This window comes from Rhamphochromis sp. 'chilingali' (genome assembly GCF_963969265.1).
Source record: "Rhamphochromis sp. 'chilingali' genome assembly, chromosome: 15".
Lineage (NCBI taxonomy): Eukaryota > Metazoa > Chordata > Actinopteri > Cichliformes > Cichlidae > Rhamphochromis > Rhamphochromis sp. 'chilingali'.
In genome coordinates, this window is record NC_137942.1 from 8879196 (window position 1) to 8894256 (window position 15061).

Here is a 15061-nt window from a genome sequence, read left to right on the forward strand (position 1 = left end):
CTGTGTGTTTGCTTGTTTGACAGTTTAGTATCAACATGGCAGTGGCTACTTCAAATATCACTGTGGATATGGCAAACAAACTGTATCTGAGATACTTTATGCTCACTGAATGCATAAATCATAAGCAGGCATGCGTGCCACAAACAGCACAGCCAGGGAACAGAGGGGATCAACGACAACAGCAATCAGACAGAAACACAACGGGTCTGTTAAGGCGATATAAAGTTTCATTTCTCTTAATCCTACTTTGATGTGTACATATGAGTTCATGTGGCGTCCTTCCAATAAAAAAACAGCTAAACAGCACCATCTTGTGTCTTGCAGGTGAATAATTACTGCGTCTGCTTTTGGGGATTTTTTTGTAATATCTTACAAGTAATAAACTATAAAATGAAATAAATGGGAGCTATAAATAAAATACCCTGAGGGTAAATATTTTTAAATATATTTGTATACTTTGTATTTTACTTTTTTCTTTGTGTTATATCCTGAGGGGATGTGTTAAAATTCCTCCCGTGGAGAGCACACACAACATCGACCATATTTATCAAAGCAGTACTTTCAAGGACTTTTATTTATAGCAAACCACTACTCGATTGCCTGCACTTTCAGCTTCTTATTTGGCATTAAGTACACACACTAATTGTTTTATATTTGATTGAACGTAAATATTTGGATCTATTTAAAGTGATTGTAGCAGATTAACTGATTATCTCTGATTTTAATTTTATACACAAATCAGAATCACTGCCTCCATAGTAATGTGACTATTGGTAATTTATCGTAATTACTTATAGTGTTAGGAGTTAGCTTGTGTACATTAAATCAAATCAAGCCAGAAAATCGCATGAGATCAACTGTTACCACGTGAACCCTACGTCCGGTTTATGTGTGATGTGTTAAATTAAACATTTCCCTTCGAAAGGGGTGTGACGTTTGGCTACTTACACATATGCAAAGATTTAAACCAATCTGCTTCATACAGAGGTTAATATACTTCTCTGTAAATTCAAGTCATTATGCTTTCTCATATCGCTGCTCGTCAAATCAAAGTCCATCGAAAACATCATTCGATTGTGTTTTCAGCTTGCTTGCAGCAGCTTGCTGTATAGTGGGTTTTACGTGGGTTAAGTGACAGCATCAGTGGCGTGAATCCCTTCATCCAACCCTCTATCTTTGTGTGTCGGGCTCTCCCTGGAGGAGAAGAGCTGAACAGCAGCTGAATTGGTTTCCATTTGACCCCAGTACATTGGAATGTCCGGAAACTGTGTTCCAGTGTCCAAGTATTTATTATTTTTAATTCGTAGGCTAGACAGTTAATTCAGCTCTGTGGGCAGGCTGAATTAATGCATCCGTTTTCAGGTTCTGTGAGAAGTTTATTTTGCGTTTATTTTTTTTTAATTTTATATATATATATATAATTAAATACCCGATACTCCTATAAAACTACGTGTATTCATAATGTGTATTTAGGCCATTTTATTCTTTTGCTCCTATAGAGTGGAGCTATATTTAAGATTATGTGATTGCACTTGCTCTACTATCAAAACCCACAGAGTGATCTGCCTTCACGCATTTAGATGGCGATCTAGCACTCCGGACAGTTGCATCAGTTCCTGTGTATGCGTGTAAATGGCTGTGCTGCGGCTGCTGCACGCTACTTTTTATTCCCAGGACGCAGAATAGTAATAAATCCTCCTCTGCTTGGAAAGGCTGTGATCATAATATAGACGTCACCCTCCTGCTCGAGTGGATCAACCAAGCCAAGTGCGCAGTTATTTGTAAGGTACAACAACAACAACCTCCAGCACCATGCCCATGGATAGAGATTTCTCGGAGATCCCCTCGCTGCGCGGAGATGATAACTGCGTCAGAGCCATAGCAAACACAGCCTTGAATTGCTCCGGATCTCTCTACTAAAAAAAAAAAAACGAGAGAGAGAGAGAGAAAACAGAAAGGGACTTGGTCGCGTTGCGGGCTGTTGTCGCAACAAATAGGACACGAGACGTGGATTTAAAGGTATTTAATAACTGCGACACTGGATGTGGAGATCTTGACGTGCACACCCGAGCGCTAGTGTAACGTGCCGTCATTGTGCTGTTCGGTCGCACGTCTTTAGAGTGTTCTACATTTAAATGGGTACTGTGTAGCTCTCTTGGCACGGGGCTGCACTTACAGGACGTCGCGGACTTCATAGCTTCATGTGTCTGAAACGTGTGCACGTCTCGTAGCCCCCAAAAATCAAGTGCAGCAGTTTCCCCGAGCTCAGTTTTACCTTCGTATTTATTTTTAATTCCGTTTGAGTTCAGACGGGGAAGTTGATGTTCAGCGTGGCGATTATGAAACACAGAAAAACTGTACTACGCACTTTTCTATTCTGCTTTTCTGAAGTGGCACGCCCACTCCTGTGCAATGTGGATGCCCCGTGCTATTAAATTCATGTGCTGTATTCATAGATGCGCACACTGTCGCGCTGTATGCGCATAATTCAGTCAATTTCCCCCAAGTTTTGCAAAAAGAGCAGAAGCAGTCTACCAGAAAAAGGCCCGTAAAGCACTCGAGGAGGCTTTTTTTTTTTTTTGCATTAGACGTCTGTTTTGTTTTGCTAACAGATGGGGGCACTCTTTCAGAGAGACCATCGGCGAGGCGAATGGGGAAATGGGGGTTGTGAGAAACAGAGGGCGATAGTAAGCCCATTAGTACTATAATAAGGTAACTGAAATGGACTGCAGCCATATTACATCAAAACTACTGCCTATAATAGATTTAATGTAATTAGTGAAAGTAGTTACTGTGGCAGAAAACATGAAAACAAGCCTAAGTTTACAAACGTAACTTATCTGAATATGAAAGTGGAATGTTTTGAAGTTGGGCCTGTTTGTCATATGCGTTCCTTTTATTTTTAAACAGTCATGGAGGAAAGTGCTGCAGCAGCCCCTGGCACCGGTGTTGCCCCATCACTTCCAAGACCTCAGTCTTCCTCCTTTATCCCTTCTCGCAGCATGCTGGAGTGGAGACGGAGGGTCAAGTCTGAGTATATGCGCCTTCGCCAGGTCAAACGCCTTAAAAAAGCAGAAGAGGTCAAAGTGAGTCACATTGACGTCACACAAGTTCAATTCAGATGTTCAGGGGTTTTTTTCAGGGTCTGTGAATGAAGATAAGGTCGTAGCTAAATTTGGCACAAGACATCTTTTCTCTTGTGCAATCAGGGTTTTGTGCAATGGTCTCTAACAAATAAAGAGCAAAGCTTAATTTGCATGTGTGACACTGGTGTGTCTTTTGTATGCAGTTCTCAATGCGTATGTTATGTTAATAGTGTGTATGTCTTGGTCCTTTTTTCTCTTTTTTTTTTCTAGACCCTTTTCATGTCTAACAGGCAAAAGATTGAGCAACAGACAAATATCCTAAACACAGAATGGTCCAAGCTCCGGATTCAGTCCATCCCTCTGTCAACCGCTAATGGGGGTCTGGCCACGAAAAAGGTGGGTGGGTGGTCTGTCAGAGAGAGATGGAGAAATTATGGGGCGCTGATCTAGCTTTAGTAAAGCAGGCATCCCTTATGCTGTAATGCAGTGTCCAGGGTTTGAAACCACTCATTCCCTTCTGTCACCTTTCTTGTCTTTTCTCCACTGTCCTATCACAATAAAGGCTAAAAGCCCCCCAAAATATGCAAAAAAGAGAGCGATGGAGACTATTAAGACAATGGCTGGACACATGATTTGTACTATTATCTGAACCTTGCGGTACATCTTCTTATTCCTGTCCAAGATGCTCTGGCTAAGCTAGAAGTTCAATATATTTTTATAATGTGAACGTGTTGTGAGGAAATCCCTTCTTGAACATCATGTTGAGATCTCCTCATGCCTCCCAATCTTCTATACCGATTCCCAACTGGATGGGAAAGAGACGTGTGGTAGAAGTGGATCGCATGACAGTCTAACAGTCTGCGGCCTTGTGGGAGCTTATAATACATACAGCCTGATGGTGTAACCACATCTTTCTCCTCCCGCATGCTGTCACGGTCGGCTGTATTGTGTTAACTGGTTTTATTCCCCCTGCTCAGAGTTAAGCAGCAAGTGTGTAGTTATAAAACGGCCGAGTGCTGCAGCATATTGTTCTGGGATCTGGTGATTCTCAAGCCACCTCTGGTTATCTTACAGGTGTGTACAGTGGAGTTTGGCTTCCCAGGATTCAAAACTCAAGCCATTGCCATGAGACCACTGTCAACAGTAGCTGGAATCCCCTTTATGTACTCCTGGTCCCCTCTGCAGCACAACTTTATGGTATAAATAAAACACAATTGTCATTGATACAGTTACAGTGTCATATCACCCTTAGAGCACCCTGAATATAATGTGTTACTAATTCATCTGATTCTAGTTATGAGTTAAATGGAAACTGATAATGTTCTGCTCTTTTCTTATTAAATTCTCTTTTCATGGAACTTTTAGGGCAGCTGAATAAACTCAGGAACATATGTTATCGAGCTATAACATAGGAGTTTGTTCCACAGAAGTTACATTTTGAAAAACATATCCAAAAAACGGGGGTATGCTCACAGAACACTCTTACAACAGAACTTTTCATTTATTTTTTTCAGTCAGGCCGTGAATAAATTTCTGCTAACAAGTGTGATTGTCTATTGCTTTTACAGTTTTGGTCCCTCTGAAGCATCTGCAGTTAGAGACTTGTTTTAACCAAAGTTTGTATGTTCTAGGTGGAGGATGAAACGTTCCTCCACAACATCCCTTACATGGGCGATGAAGTGCTGGAGCAAGACGAGGCTTTCCTGGAAGAACTGATTGACAACTATGACGGTGTTCATGGTGACAGAGGTTTGTGTTGAATATTATATGTCCCTGCAAACAAGAGACATATTAAAGGAAATGCAGCATCAAGTGTCTTAGTAAGGTAATGGGTCACCTCGTACCAACAGAACAGCTTCAGTGTATATTGTCAGTGATTTTCTTTGAAAATCTTTGAAACTCTGCTGGTGGAATTGGATGTAATTCTTCAAATTCTTCAATTCTTTCCTCTGATTGTTTTTGATTGGGGTGGGGAGTACTGTCTGATATGTTGGTCCAAAAATCTCCAGTAGGTGTTAAGTTGAAATTTGGCGATTTTAAGATTTGCATCCTTTTCGTACTTCACTAATCAAACAGTTCAGTGGATAGGATAAAAGGGATAGCATAGAACAACTGAATTTTGATTTTCAATGATCCTGCACTTTTTAAAACCAAATAGACTTTTTGCCTTCTTAATAAAAAAGTCAAGAATCACACATTTAATTGGTGATAACTGTCGGTATGACATCTCGATTGTGTTCCAGAGGGAGGGTTCATCAGTGATGAGATATTTAAAGAGTTAGTGGACGCCCTGAGCCAGTATTCTGACCACGAGGAGGACGAAGAAGAGGAGGCCTCAGCAGGAACTGTTGGGGACATGGCAGGGAAGAAAGAAGAAGAGAGGGTGATGAGGAGGAGCTCAGTGGAGGGCTCGGAAGAGAACAAAGCTGGATCTTTGGCATTTGTCAGGAGGAAGAGGAGAAGCACTACTGAGGGTGAGTCTTCAGCTTGGCGCATTTGTGTTTTCAGATGATGAGAACAAGAAAAGTACAGGCTCATGCTGTTCGTGTCATTGCACTGCACACCTGCCACAAGGTCGCCCTGCCACAGCAGCTCTTGAGCTGACGTTATTTGCCTTAAAGCTGCCTCTGTGTCCCTACTGTGTGTGAGTGAACCCATTTGTCCTTTACACTGATATGGCCCAGCTCTAATTACAGAACTGAATGACCTCATGCACCGAGCTTTATGGAAAACTAGGCTATATACACACTTAGTGACAGTTCATTTGAAGCACACCTGGGCACACTGTCATTTAGAGACTGATTCACAAATACATGTGTAGAAGATGGGAACGTGAATCAAAGATAATGGTAAAAGAGATGTACAGTGTTCTTATTACATCATTTTTTTCTCTTTTATCATGTTTTTTTTTTTACCAAGTGACCTTGAGAATTGAAGGAACTTTACCATTGCAACAGAACATATTGCATAACCTTTGTTTGTGAGTGTGTATCAAAACCTGATGTCTGGACAAACCTGGGTGATTCACATCACATGTCTCCCACAGTGAAGGACATGTCCAGCAGCAAGAAGATCCCCAATGATAAGATATTTACAGCGATCGCCTCAATGTTCCCCTACAAAGGCACCACAGAGGAGCTGAAGGAAAAGTAAGAAAAGTGTAGTCTATCCGGGGATCTGTACGCACAATGCCGGGCAGTCTGTTGCTTAGTGTTCACCATGGAGACGAAAGCTGTCAGAGAGGAAAGTAATAATAGTCGCTCCCTGTCAGGCTCTCCAACTCAAAGGGGTAGTTACATCAGCATCTGAAAGAGCTGTGCTCAGAAAGAAAAAAATCTTCATCTTTGTCCAGCACTGTTTCACTAAGTTAAATGAGCGTCAATAGTGAACCACAAAGAAGTGACACATCCCGCTGAAATTTTTCATATGTCCTCCACAGGTACAAGGACCTCTTGGAGCCGCCAAGTCCAGTGAAGCTACCCCCTCTCTGCACCCCCAACCTAGACGGACCTTTTGCAAAGTCTGTGCAGAGAGAGCAGTCGTTACACTCCTTCCACACACTCTTCTGCAGACGCTGCTTCAAATACGACTGTTTCCTCCACCGTAATAGCTTCTTATATATTCTTTCAAAGTTTGAAATGTATATATTAAGATAATAGTGTTCCTTCTGAGTTTTGAGGGTAATATATTTATTATTTCTGAGTCTTTTGTTTTTTTTCCATGAAGCTGCTACTAATAACCACATAATGAAAAACAGGGGTCAAAAATTTTTCTTTCTGTTGATGAAGCTTTTCATGCTACACCCAATGTTTACAAGAGGAAGAATAAGGAGATGCGCATGGAGACTGAGCCATGCGGTGTAGACTGCTTTCTGTTACAGGTATGCCCACAGTTGTTTAACTGATGCATTCATGCATTCTCTACACATTAGAACTCCCTATGTTTTCCTCCTGATCATATTTTAAATGTTCTACGTCTTTTCTCTTGTGAAGAAAGGGGCTAAAGAGTTTGTGGATCAGAATATGTTGCGGTCACAGAAGTCTCGGAGGCGACGGAGGCAGCCCCGTCCAACCAGTTCCAGCTGCCCTGGACCATCTGGCTCTGCTGAAGAACCCAACAGTGACCATGAAACCACCTCCTCCTCAGGTGGGGCACCTTCTCAAAATGTCACTTACTCTTGAATGAATGAATGAATTTAAAAAAATCAGTTCATGTGTTCTTCTTTCTGGTAGCAAAAGGCTTTCTTCATTATGAGTTCATGCAGTATAGATAGTGTATATATTTTAATTCGTTTCTGAGATCCACCCCCCAGAAGGCTGTCCACCCTGTCTAACCCTCTTAAGGAAAGTGAAATTTGGCTAGAGATGACAGCTTTCAAGCCACATCCTCTCTCCTTTCCTTCCCTCTTCAATCTCCTCCTAGTATCAGCTCTTTCTTGCCAAGAAAAATAAACTAGCCATTAGTTTTGCATGCTTCAGCCTCAACATAAACACATTGTTCCCTCTCCACCTCACTACTTTTACTGCACTATATTCTTTCACATTTCTACTGATTTCTTCATGCAGAGAGCAAGAGGAAGGAAATAAGCGCACACACCCCTGGCTGTTTTTCTTTCTCTTATTCATTCTCAGGTTGTTACTGATTTCTATCAGTTCCTTACCAGAAGCCTGTGTTAGTTTTGGAAACTCCTGGTACTCAGGCAGTGACTCAGCAGAGTGTCCCACATGTGTTGGGATAATGTGGAAAAAGCAGATTGTTGAGCAGATTAATAAAGACACTCAGCGCTGGAGCATGTGGCCACAGTAATGCTCCATGCAGTCTGTTGCCTGGCAACATGCGCTGTCTTGAATTGTGGAGGCACAAGCATCATTGTTGGATATCCAAAACCCCAATCAAAACTCACAGTCCCTTTTGTGTCCATTTATATACAAAGACGGCTTCTAGAAACAGCAGCTTTTATGTTTGTGCAAGGTTAGAGCACCTTTTATTGCATGATTGCGGATAAAAGCTGTCACAAACTTTGCCAAGACCAAGTAATTTAAAAAGTGCTTGCTTGTTCAGATACGTGTTGAGTAAAAAAAAAATGTGACAAAATGCTTTCCAGCTAAATCCCCAAAATATGTTTGTGTATGTCTGTGTGTAAAAAAGAGGGGAATTCACGGTGCCAGACTCCCACCAAGCTGCGTCCAGGAGATGATGACGGGGAGCAGCAGGCGTGCTGTGTCGTCCAGTGGAGTGGAGCAGAGGAGTCACTTTTCCGGGTGCTACACGGCACATACTTCAACAACTTCTGCTCTATTGCTCGCCTCATCGGTACAAAGAACTGCAAGGAGGTAAAACATACAGGCACATACAGGTGTTCACTTGTTTTGGTTTGAAAGTTAGTGTTAAAACTACTAAATATTAGTCACCACTAATAATTGCACTTTATTTCAGCTTTATCTTCGTTCTGTGTCCAGATAGGATAGCTACATTAACCGCAGTGTACCGGTAATTAGATTTCAAACTATGTAGTTGAGAGTTTATAACATGTTTTACCTGTAGCAGCAAATGTAGCCTGGAGACATGAAGCCTCAAGCAGAAGTGAGGAGCAGTGCACAGAGATTTCTTGCTAACTCTATGCCTTTGATTTCCTTTTCAAACTTGCCTTTAGAGCAGCTTGACTCAACTGACATCATTTTATACATTTTGCACAGCCCCATCATAACTCACAAATAGCTTTGTTAAACAGTTTCAGTCATATGAACCAATGCACCAGTAAACAGACATTAAAATGTAGCTTGCTTTATAATGACAGTACAGATGCTTTCATAAGAAAATGCAAGGAAGTATAAGTAAAACAGTTCTTCACCTCTTTGTAGACTACAAAACAAAAAAGAAAAAGAGAATCTCAGTTGTGCCTCAGTTGTGCCTGATTACCTCTCACATCTGTTGTTTACTAACTATACTAACTATGAAGTGTGTTTTTTGTAGTCTATGAACTCAACTAAAACTCTCTAAAACTGATTCATAGTTGTTTTTGAAATAAAGTACAAACCATACTTGCGCTGCTGATTTCTGTTGCGTCAGTCCAAGTATAATAACGTGCATCCGGTGCTTGTGGTTTTATGGTGTGGATAATTGGACTTACTACAGAGAGAATTGCATATGGCACCATAAAGAGGAATGCCAACCAGATGTGACGTCTCTCATTTTCCCTCATGATGCAGTTGTTCAGACATTCCCAGCTTCCCTTGGGCTGTGCATGAGAGTGCTCTGTTGGGAACATTTTGCTATTTTAAAAAATTAGATTTCAAAAGTTTTTATAGTTGTGCATTTATTTAAAAAGCGTCACCCTTGATATCCAACCCTTGTATCCCCTCTTGTTCCATGGCCAAACAAATCTGTACTGGGCTGCTAATATTCTGACTGCCCCACCCACCCACTGCTTCTCTGAGGGGAAATGCTGAAACCAGCTGCATTATGTATGTGTACATCCCAGGAAAGAGGCCAAAACTGGGTTTTAGCAACCAGAAGTGGTTGAGCATGTTTTCACACAGATGCATGTGAATGTCTGGTCTCTGCAGTCGGGTTTTAGATAAGCAGCTTGTTTTGAAACTTGGGTGCCTTTGTTACTTTGCACAAAATAATTGCAGAATGTCTTCATAGTTGTTTGCTTGCACGCTGAACTTGCAAGATGATATGTCGTCCACGTCATTGTCATTTCCCAAAGGTCTATGAGTTTGCAGTGAAAGAGGTTCTGATCCATCGTGTTCCTTTGGAAGATGGAGGCATCTCCCCTCAAAAGAAGAAAAGGAAGCATAGGCAAGAACTCAACTGTTATTATCTTTTCTCTGACTTATTGTTTCGTCTTCCGGAATAGGTGTGAAAGAAATGTGAGCTTTTAGCAAAGAGGAATAAAGCTCTCTAATATATTTAATGCATATTACAGGTTGTGGGCAAAGATTCAACTTAAGAAAGGTATGTATAAAAAAGACATGGTTTTTACTTCATTATGCCTTCATTATGCCTTCTGACATACAACACAGCTTACTGTTCCAGTCTGAGGGCTTTGTCCTCTGTTGTTCCAGATAACTCATCCAATCAAGTGTACAACTATCAGCCATGTGACCACCCCGACCACCCATGTGACAGCTCCTGCCCGTGTGTAATGACCCAAAATTTTTGTGAGAAGTTCTGCCGATGTGAGCATGAGTGTAAGTGTTAACTTTTTTATTCATTTCATCACAATTTGTGGCTTAATTCTACCAAAAACACAATAGCCTGCTTGACCATGCGATGCTCAAAGAAGATTGTTTGTTATAATCACATTTTCCACTGAGAAGCCGTTTGCCAGGCCACAGTAGAGCAGGGCAGCAGAATGTAAAACGATTTTGCAGTAGTCTGGCAGCGGTCAGAGGAGAAATTGTCCTCTGGCAGGGATAGGTGGGTGTCTGCTTCACAGAGAGCTGCATTCACAATGAGCTATTTGCTGCAGCAGCAATGCCCCAGAACTGTGTTTTCTTAAATGGCCACATGGTGGAGAAATGCTTTTTCTGTATGATGCCCTCTGGAGAGTTGATAATAAAGAGAGAGGATAAGATTAAGCAAACATTTTTTTCTGTGGTCTCGGAAGAGGAGTTTTTTCTGCTTGATTTGTTCATCTGTGCTGGTTTAGTCACCTTTTCTCCTCCCATCTCCTGATTACCTCGCCTTTTCCCGTAGCGGCAAAGAGCCGGGGCCAAACAGGAAGCAGGCCCTAGTTCCACATGTGCGTGCATTAAAAACTTGGAGTGAAATCAAAGGGATGTGACAGGCTCTGTGCTTGATATATAACATCGTCTCCTGCGTCAGTATGAGTCAAATAGCTCGAGCTAAACGGCGCTTGATGATACAGAAGTATAAAATCCACTCGTGGTGGGAATGGGAAGCGATAGGCTGCCTTGAGCAGCCTTAGTATGGACAGGTTTTTTCCAAGCATAGGCTATTGGAAAGACATTTCCGTTATTCTTGCTTGAGCCTTCCATTCATCTGCCCTGAGGGTGTTATGTTACACGCCTCAAAATTGTATTTCAGCATGTCTGCCAGCAGAGGTCTCTGATTAATGAACCTCTCAGCATTACTCAACCTCTGAGCTCCTCTTCTGCAACTGTATTTCGAAATTCAGGGTTGTTTTTTTTTATTGAGTTTTTTAATCATAATGATATTTCTTCACATAATGTAGTATATTTCTGGTTTACTGCTAACTTCTTTATAAAACATGTCAGCAATTCCCCTTTCAAAGCAGCTCTGTGTCTAAATGTTGTCTAGGCCAAAACCGCTTCCCAGGCTGCAGGTGTAAGACTCAGTGCAACACTAAACAATGTCCCTGCTACCTGGCTGTAAGAGAATGTGACCCAGATCTTTGCATGACGTGCGGTGCCGCAGACCACTGGGACAGTAAAGTAGTCTCCTGCAAGAACTGTAGCATCCAGAGAGGCCTGAAAAAGGTACACTGGAAGATGTGGCTGTTTAAAATTTTTAAAGAGTGAAATTTAGTGGTATTAAATAACTCAAATATCATATGGTGTTTTTAGCACCTGCTTTTGGCTCCCTCTGATGTTGCTGGGTGGGGCACGTTCATCAAAGAGCCTGTTCAGAAGAATGAATTCATCTCTGAATACTGCGGAGAGGCAAGTCTGTGCAGTTTAGTCGATTTTATTTTCAAATACATCATCCATGCTGCGTGCTTACAGTGTTATTTTTCCTATATGTGTGCATAAGCAGCTGATCTCTCAGGATGAAGCAGACCGACGTGGAAGGATTTACGACAAATACATGTCTAGCTTCCTTTTCAACTTGAACAACGGCACGTATTCCCCACAGCGTAAAATTCTAAGCCAGGCGTACCACTGCAGTGTATTAAAAAACCCATAACATACTCTGTTTCTCTCTTTAGACTTTGTTGTGGATGCCACACGAAAGGGGAACAAAATCCGCTTTGCAAATCATTCAGTTAATCCCAACTGCTATGCTAAAGGTCAGTGAAGGGGGGGTGGGGGTCACTTTGCTTTACTATATGAATTCAGCAGCTTTATAAGAGTTATTTTGTCTGATGTTATATTCCCTGCCCTTGCAGTGGTGATGGTAAATGGAGACCACCGCATTGGAATATTTGCCAAACGAGCTATCCTTCAAGGAGAGGAGCTCTTCTTTGATTACAGGTAGAGTTGAAGGCCCCTTTGTAATCTCCAGCTTCAAGAGATAATGTATACAAACTCACACTCTTCATACTGTTTCCTCCCACAGATACAGCCAAGCCGATGCCCTCAAATATGTGGGAATAGAGAGGGAGGTAGACTTGTCTTAGCTTCATCGGCTGCCTACCTTCAGAACTGGTCCTTAACTCCTCAGCCACCTACTAATGCTTCTTTCCCCGTCTGCAGCATCACATTTAGCTGACAAATTTCTATCAGCAGTCACCGTCTCTGCCCTCCCTGCTGCACTTCCAAAAATAGAAAGCCCCTCCCCGCTGTTTGCAGGTGCTCATGCGCCACAAACACTGTACCACCTCCTTCAGTGACAGCCATTAGCTCTCCTCCTCATCTGCTCAGACCCATCCGCCTACCTGTAAAACTGTATCAACCAAGCTTAAACTATTTAAAGTGGAAATACTATTAATCCCTATCACTTACTGTACTGAGAGCATCTCAAATTTTTTATTCCATCTCGTCAAAGCAAACAAAGCCGAAATAACCCATAGCACAGTGTGTAACTCTCAGCAGTTTTGTTATTGTACTTATTGACTGGCTTTTCTTTGAGAATTCAGTATGTAATGCAATTTTTTACAGTGTATGTAATGATGGTAAATGAAATGCATGTGACAAACCATCCATTAAACATGTTAGATGCAACATTAGCTTTGGACAGATACTGTTGTTAACGTGCAGTCATGCAGTCATGCAGCTAGCAACTTCATCCATCTTTATGGTAAAATAAGTTATTGTGCATTTATATCACTGTTCTGCAAAAATAGGCAACCAGACGAGAAACCGACTGACTGAATGTAACCTGTAGATGATGGTGAAGAGATCTCATTCTGCTTTTCATTTTAAACATTATCCTATTATTGGTACTCAGACTGGCATGCATACGTCAAGCATTTATCTTTGTGTTTACAACAGCCCGATACTCTCGCATTTTGCCAGGAAAGTAAGTCACAGAGTAGATGTTTCCTTTGCAAATAAATAAGTGCCAAATGATTCCAGGAAGAAAAGTGCTGAAACAACATGGCTGTGTTGCGTAACAAAGCTGTGTTAAAGGTAACCAATGAAGGTTATGACCATTGAAAAAGCAAATTTGTTAGTGTTTGACCAAATATTAAGGCCCCCCACATGTGAATGTAAATGATCCTTTTTCATTTGTTTTTCTTTATTTTTTTATGTCCACACTTGCCGTTTGGTCTGTTCTTCATTTATAAAACATTAAAAGCCCACTTTGAAATGAGATCTTTCTCAATAGAGATGAACAAAATGGAGTTTAATGCTGTGTACAGTGTATGCCTATAAAAATAAAAGTTTAACTTTATACATTAAAGATGCCACCCTAGTCCTTATCTGTGCTAAATGCTCCCTACATTGAAAGCTCGAACAACACATTGATTTCCTTCAAGCTTCATTTATTGAGATGACAGTTTGGCTTTGCTTTGATTTACACAGTTATGGTCATTTACAGTGAAACTATTACAAAACAACCTCGAGCAGAGAGAACAGAAAAATAATCTACACTTCAAGGTGATCAAAACATAACTGTAATCTTAATTTCTAGAATTTGTTCCAGAAGGATTTAGTTTGATGTTGCAGAGAAATCTAACCTGCCTACTCTTCACATGATTTCAGACATGATATCACTGTTCACAGGGTGTCTGCAGATTTTTAAGGCCTTTATAGACACTAAAATCTCTAAGTGCTAACAGAACACAATACACACAAATCACAATTCCTTTATGAGCCTAATTTAAGCCCCTTTAAATCTGCTTTTTTTAATCCTGTAAATTCTGGCATTAATCTGAGCTTCAACTCATTAAACAATGCTCGGAAAGTTTGACATTTTAAATCGTCAGCACATACCCTGTCTTAGATAACATCCAGCTGGCTGACTCCCTCTACTGGACGTTTAACCTACCCATTTCTTTTCCTCCATTATGAGGCTGCAGGATGGTCCCTTCAGGATAAGGTCATGTGATGCCTGTGCAGATAGGAGCCATACTGAACACTGTCTCACTGTACTACTGTTGGTGCACTACAATAAGTGAGCTGAATAGTTGGCATGAGTGCACGTTTGTCATTATTTTAAGATCAGGTTGTATCTTGGTGGGATCAAATGTAAATACACAAACATTAAAACATCAGACCACACAAACAAACGCTCCAGGGACCACATATGAATTAATTAGTGAGGTGCAATAATGTGACACTGCTAATGCTGAATACTTACAGTCCATTTACCAATGAATACAGTGAGATATATACATTTATATGATAAAGAAGTCGACTCTTTGCTAAAAGGCAACAAAGCACATTTGACCCAAGTTTGTTAATGTGGCGATTGTCCAAATAACAAAAACATAAATCATTCTTCGATCGTCACAAACCATCAGTTTCACTCTGTTTGCTCACTTTTCACTCTCATTCGTGTTAATAAATTACATTCTGAAAAATAGAGCCTGTATTTGCCAGTTTTGGCCAAATCTATACATGTTCATACATTATTAGCAAGTCGTGCCTTTACAGTAATTGCAGTTTTTACATCTACTGTACATTCTTTCACTGTACAATTTCGCACAGTCCTGTCCATCTGTAACGGAAGAAAAACCAACAATGTTGAGTTTTGGAGGTGTATTAGTGCTACAGAGAACAAGTACTGTACTTTCTTTATCCTGAGCATTCTAAAAAGCTACAATGAATAGTTTTACTTTCAGTACTAAGCAGTCTACAATAAAAACAGAATAGGTCTTC

At 40.9% G+C, this 15061-nt stretch overlaps 1 protein-coding gene across 2 annotated transcripts; it reads left to right on the forward strand.

Moving 5' to 3' along the window:
• Positions 1 to 1563: 1563 nt before the first annotated feature.
• Positions 1564 to 13603, forward strand: ezh1 (enhancer of zeste 1 polycomb repressive complex 2 subunit). Of its 2 annotated transcripts, none has more exons than XM_080906207.1 (20): positions 1564 to 2019; positions 2911 to 3086; positions 3357 to 3482; positions 4161 to 4283; positions 4718 to 4835; positions 5330 to 5560; positions 6133 to 6235; positions 6526 to 6689; positions 6875 to 6966; positions 7079 to 7232; positions 8235 to 8419; positions 9799 to 9890; positions 10018 to 10046; positions 10157 to 10282; positions 11376 to 11554; positions 11642 to 11737; positions 11832 to 11913; positions 12004 to 12084; positions 12184 to 12268; positions 12354 to 13603. In XM_080906207.1, the coding sequence occupies exons 2-20, from the start codon at positions 2913 to 2915 to the stop codon at positions 12412 to 12414; spliced, it is 2301 nt and encodes a 766-aa protein (XP_080762333.1). In that variant the 5' UTR covers positions 1564 to 2019; positions 2911 to 2912; the 3' UTR covers positions 12415 to 13603. The 2 variants fall into 2 exon arrangements, with proteins under 2 accessions (XP_080762333.1, XP_080762334.1); XM_080906208.1 differs by having other exon boundaries at positions 1564 to 1786.
• The last annotated feature ends 1458 nt before the right edge of the window (positions 13604 to 15061 follow it).

Excerpts from the sequence above, each read along its gene's own strand:
- ezh1 (XM_080906207.1), top strand. The coding sequence starts at position 2,913 with ATGGAGGAAAGTGCTGCAGCAGCCCCTGGCACCGGTGTTGCCCCATCA. Across the intron at positions 4,284-4,717 it reads CTCTGCAGCACAACTTTATG|GTGGAGGATGAAACGTTCCT; the intron begins GTATAAATAAAA and ends TGTATGTTCTAG. Across the intron at positions 6,967-7,078 it reads TAGACTGCTTTCTGTTACAG|AAAGGGGCTAAAGAGTTTGT; the intron begins GTATGCCCACAG and ends TCTCTTGTGAAG.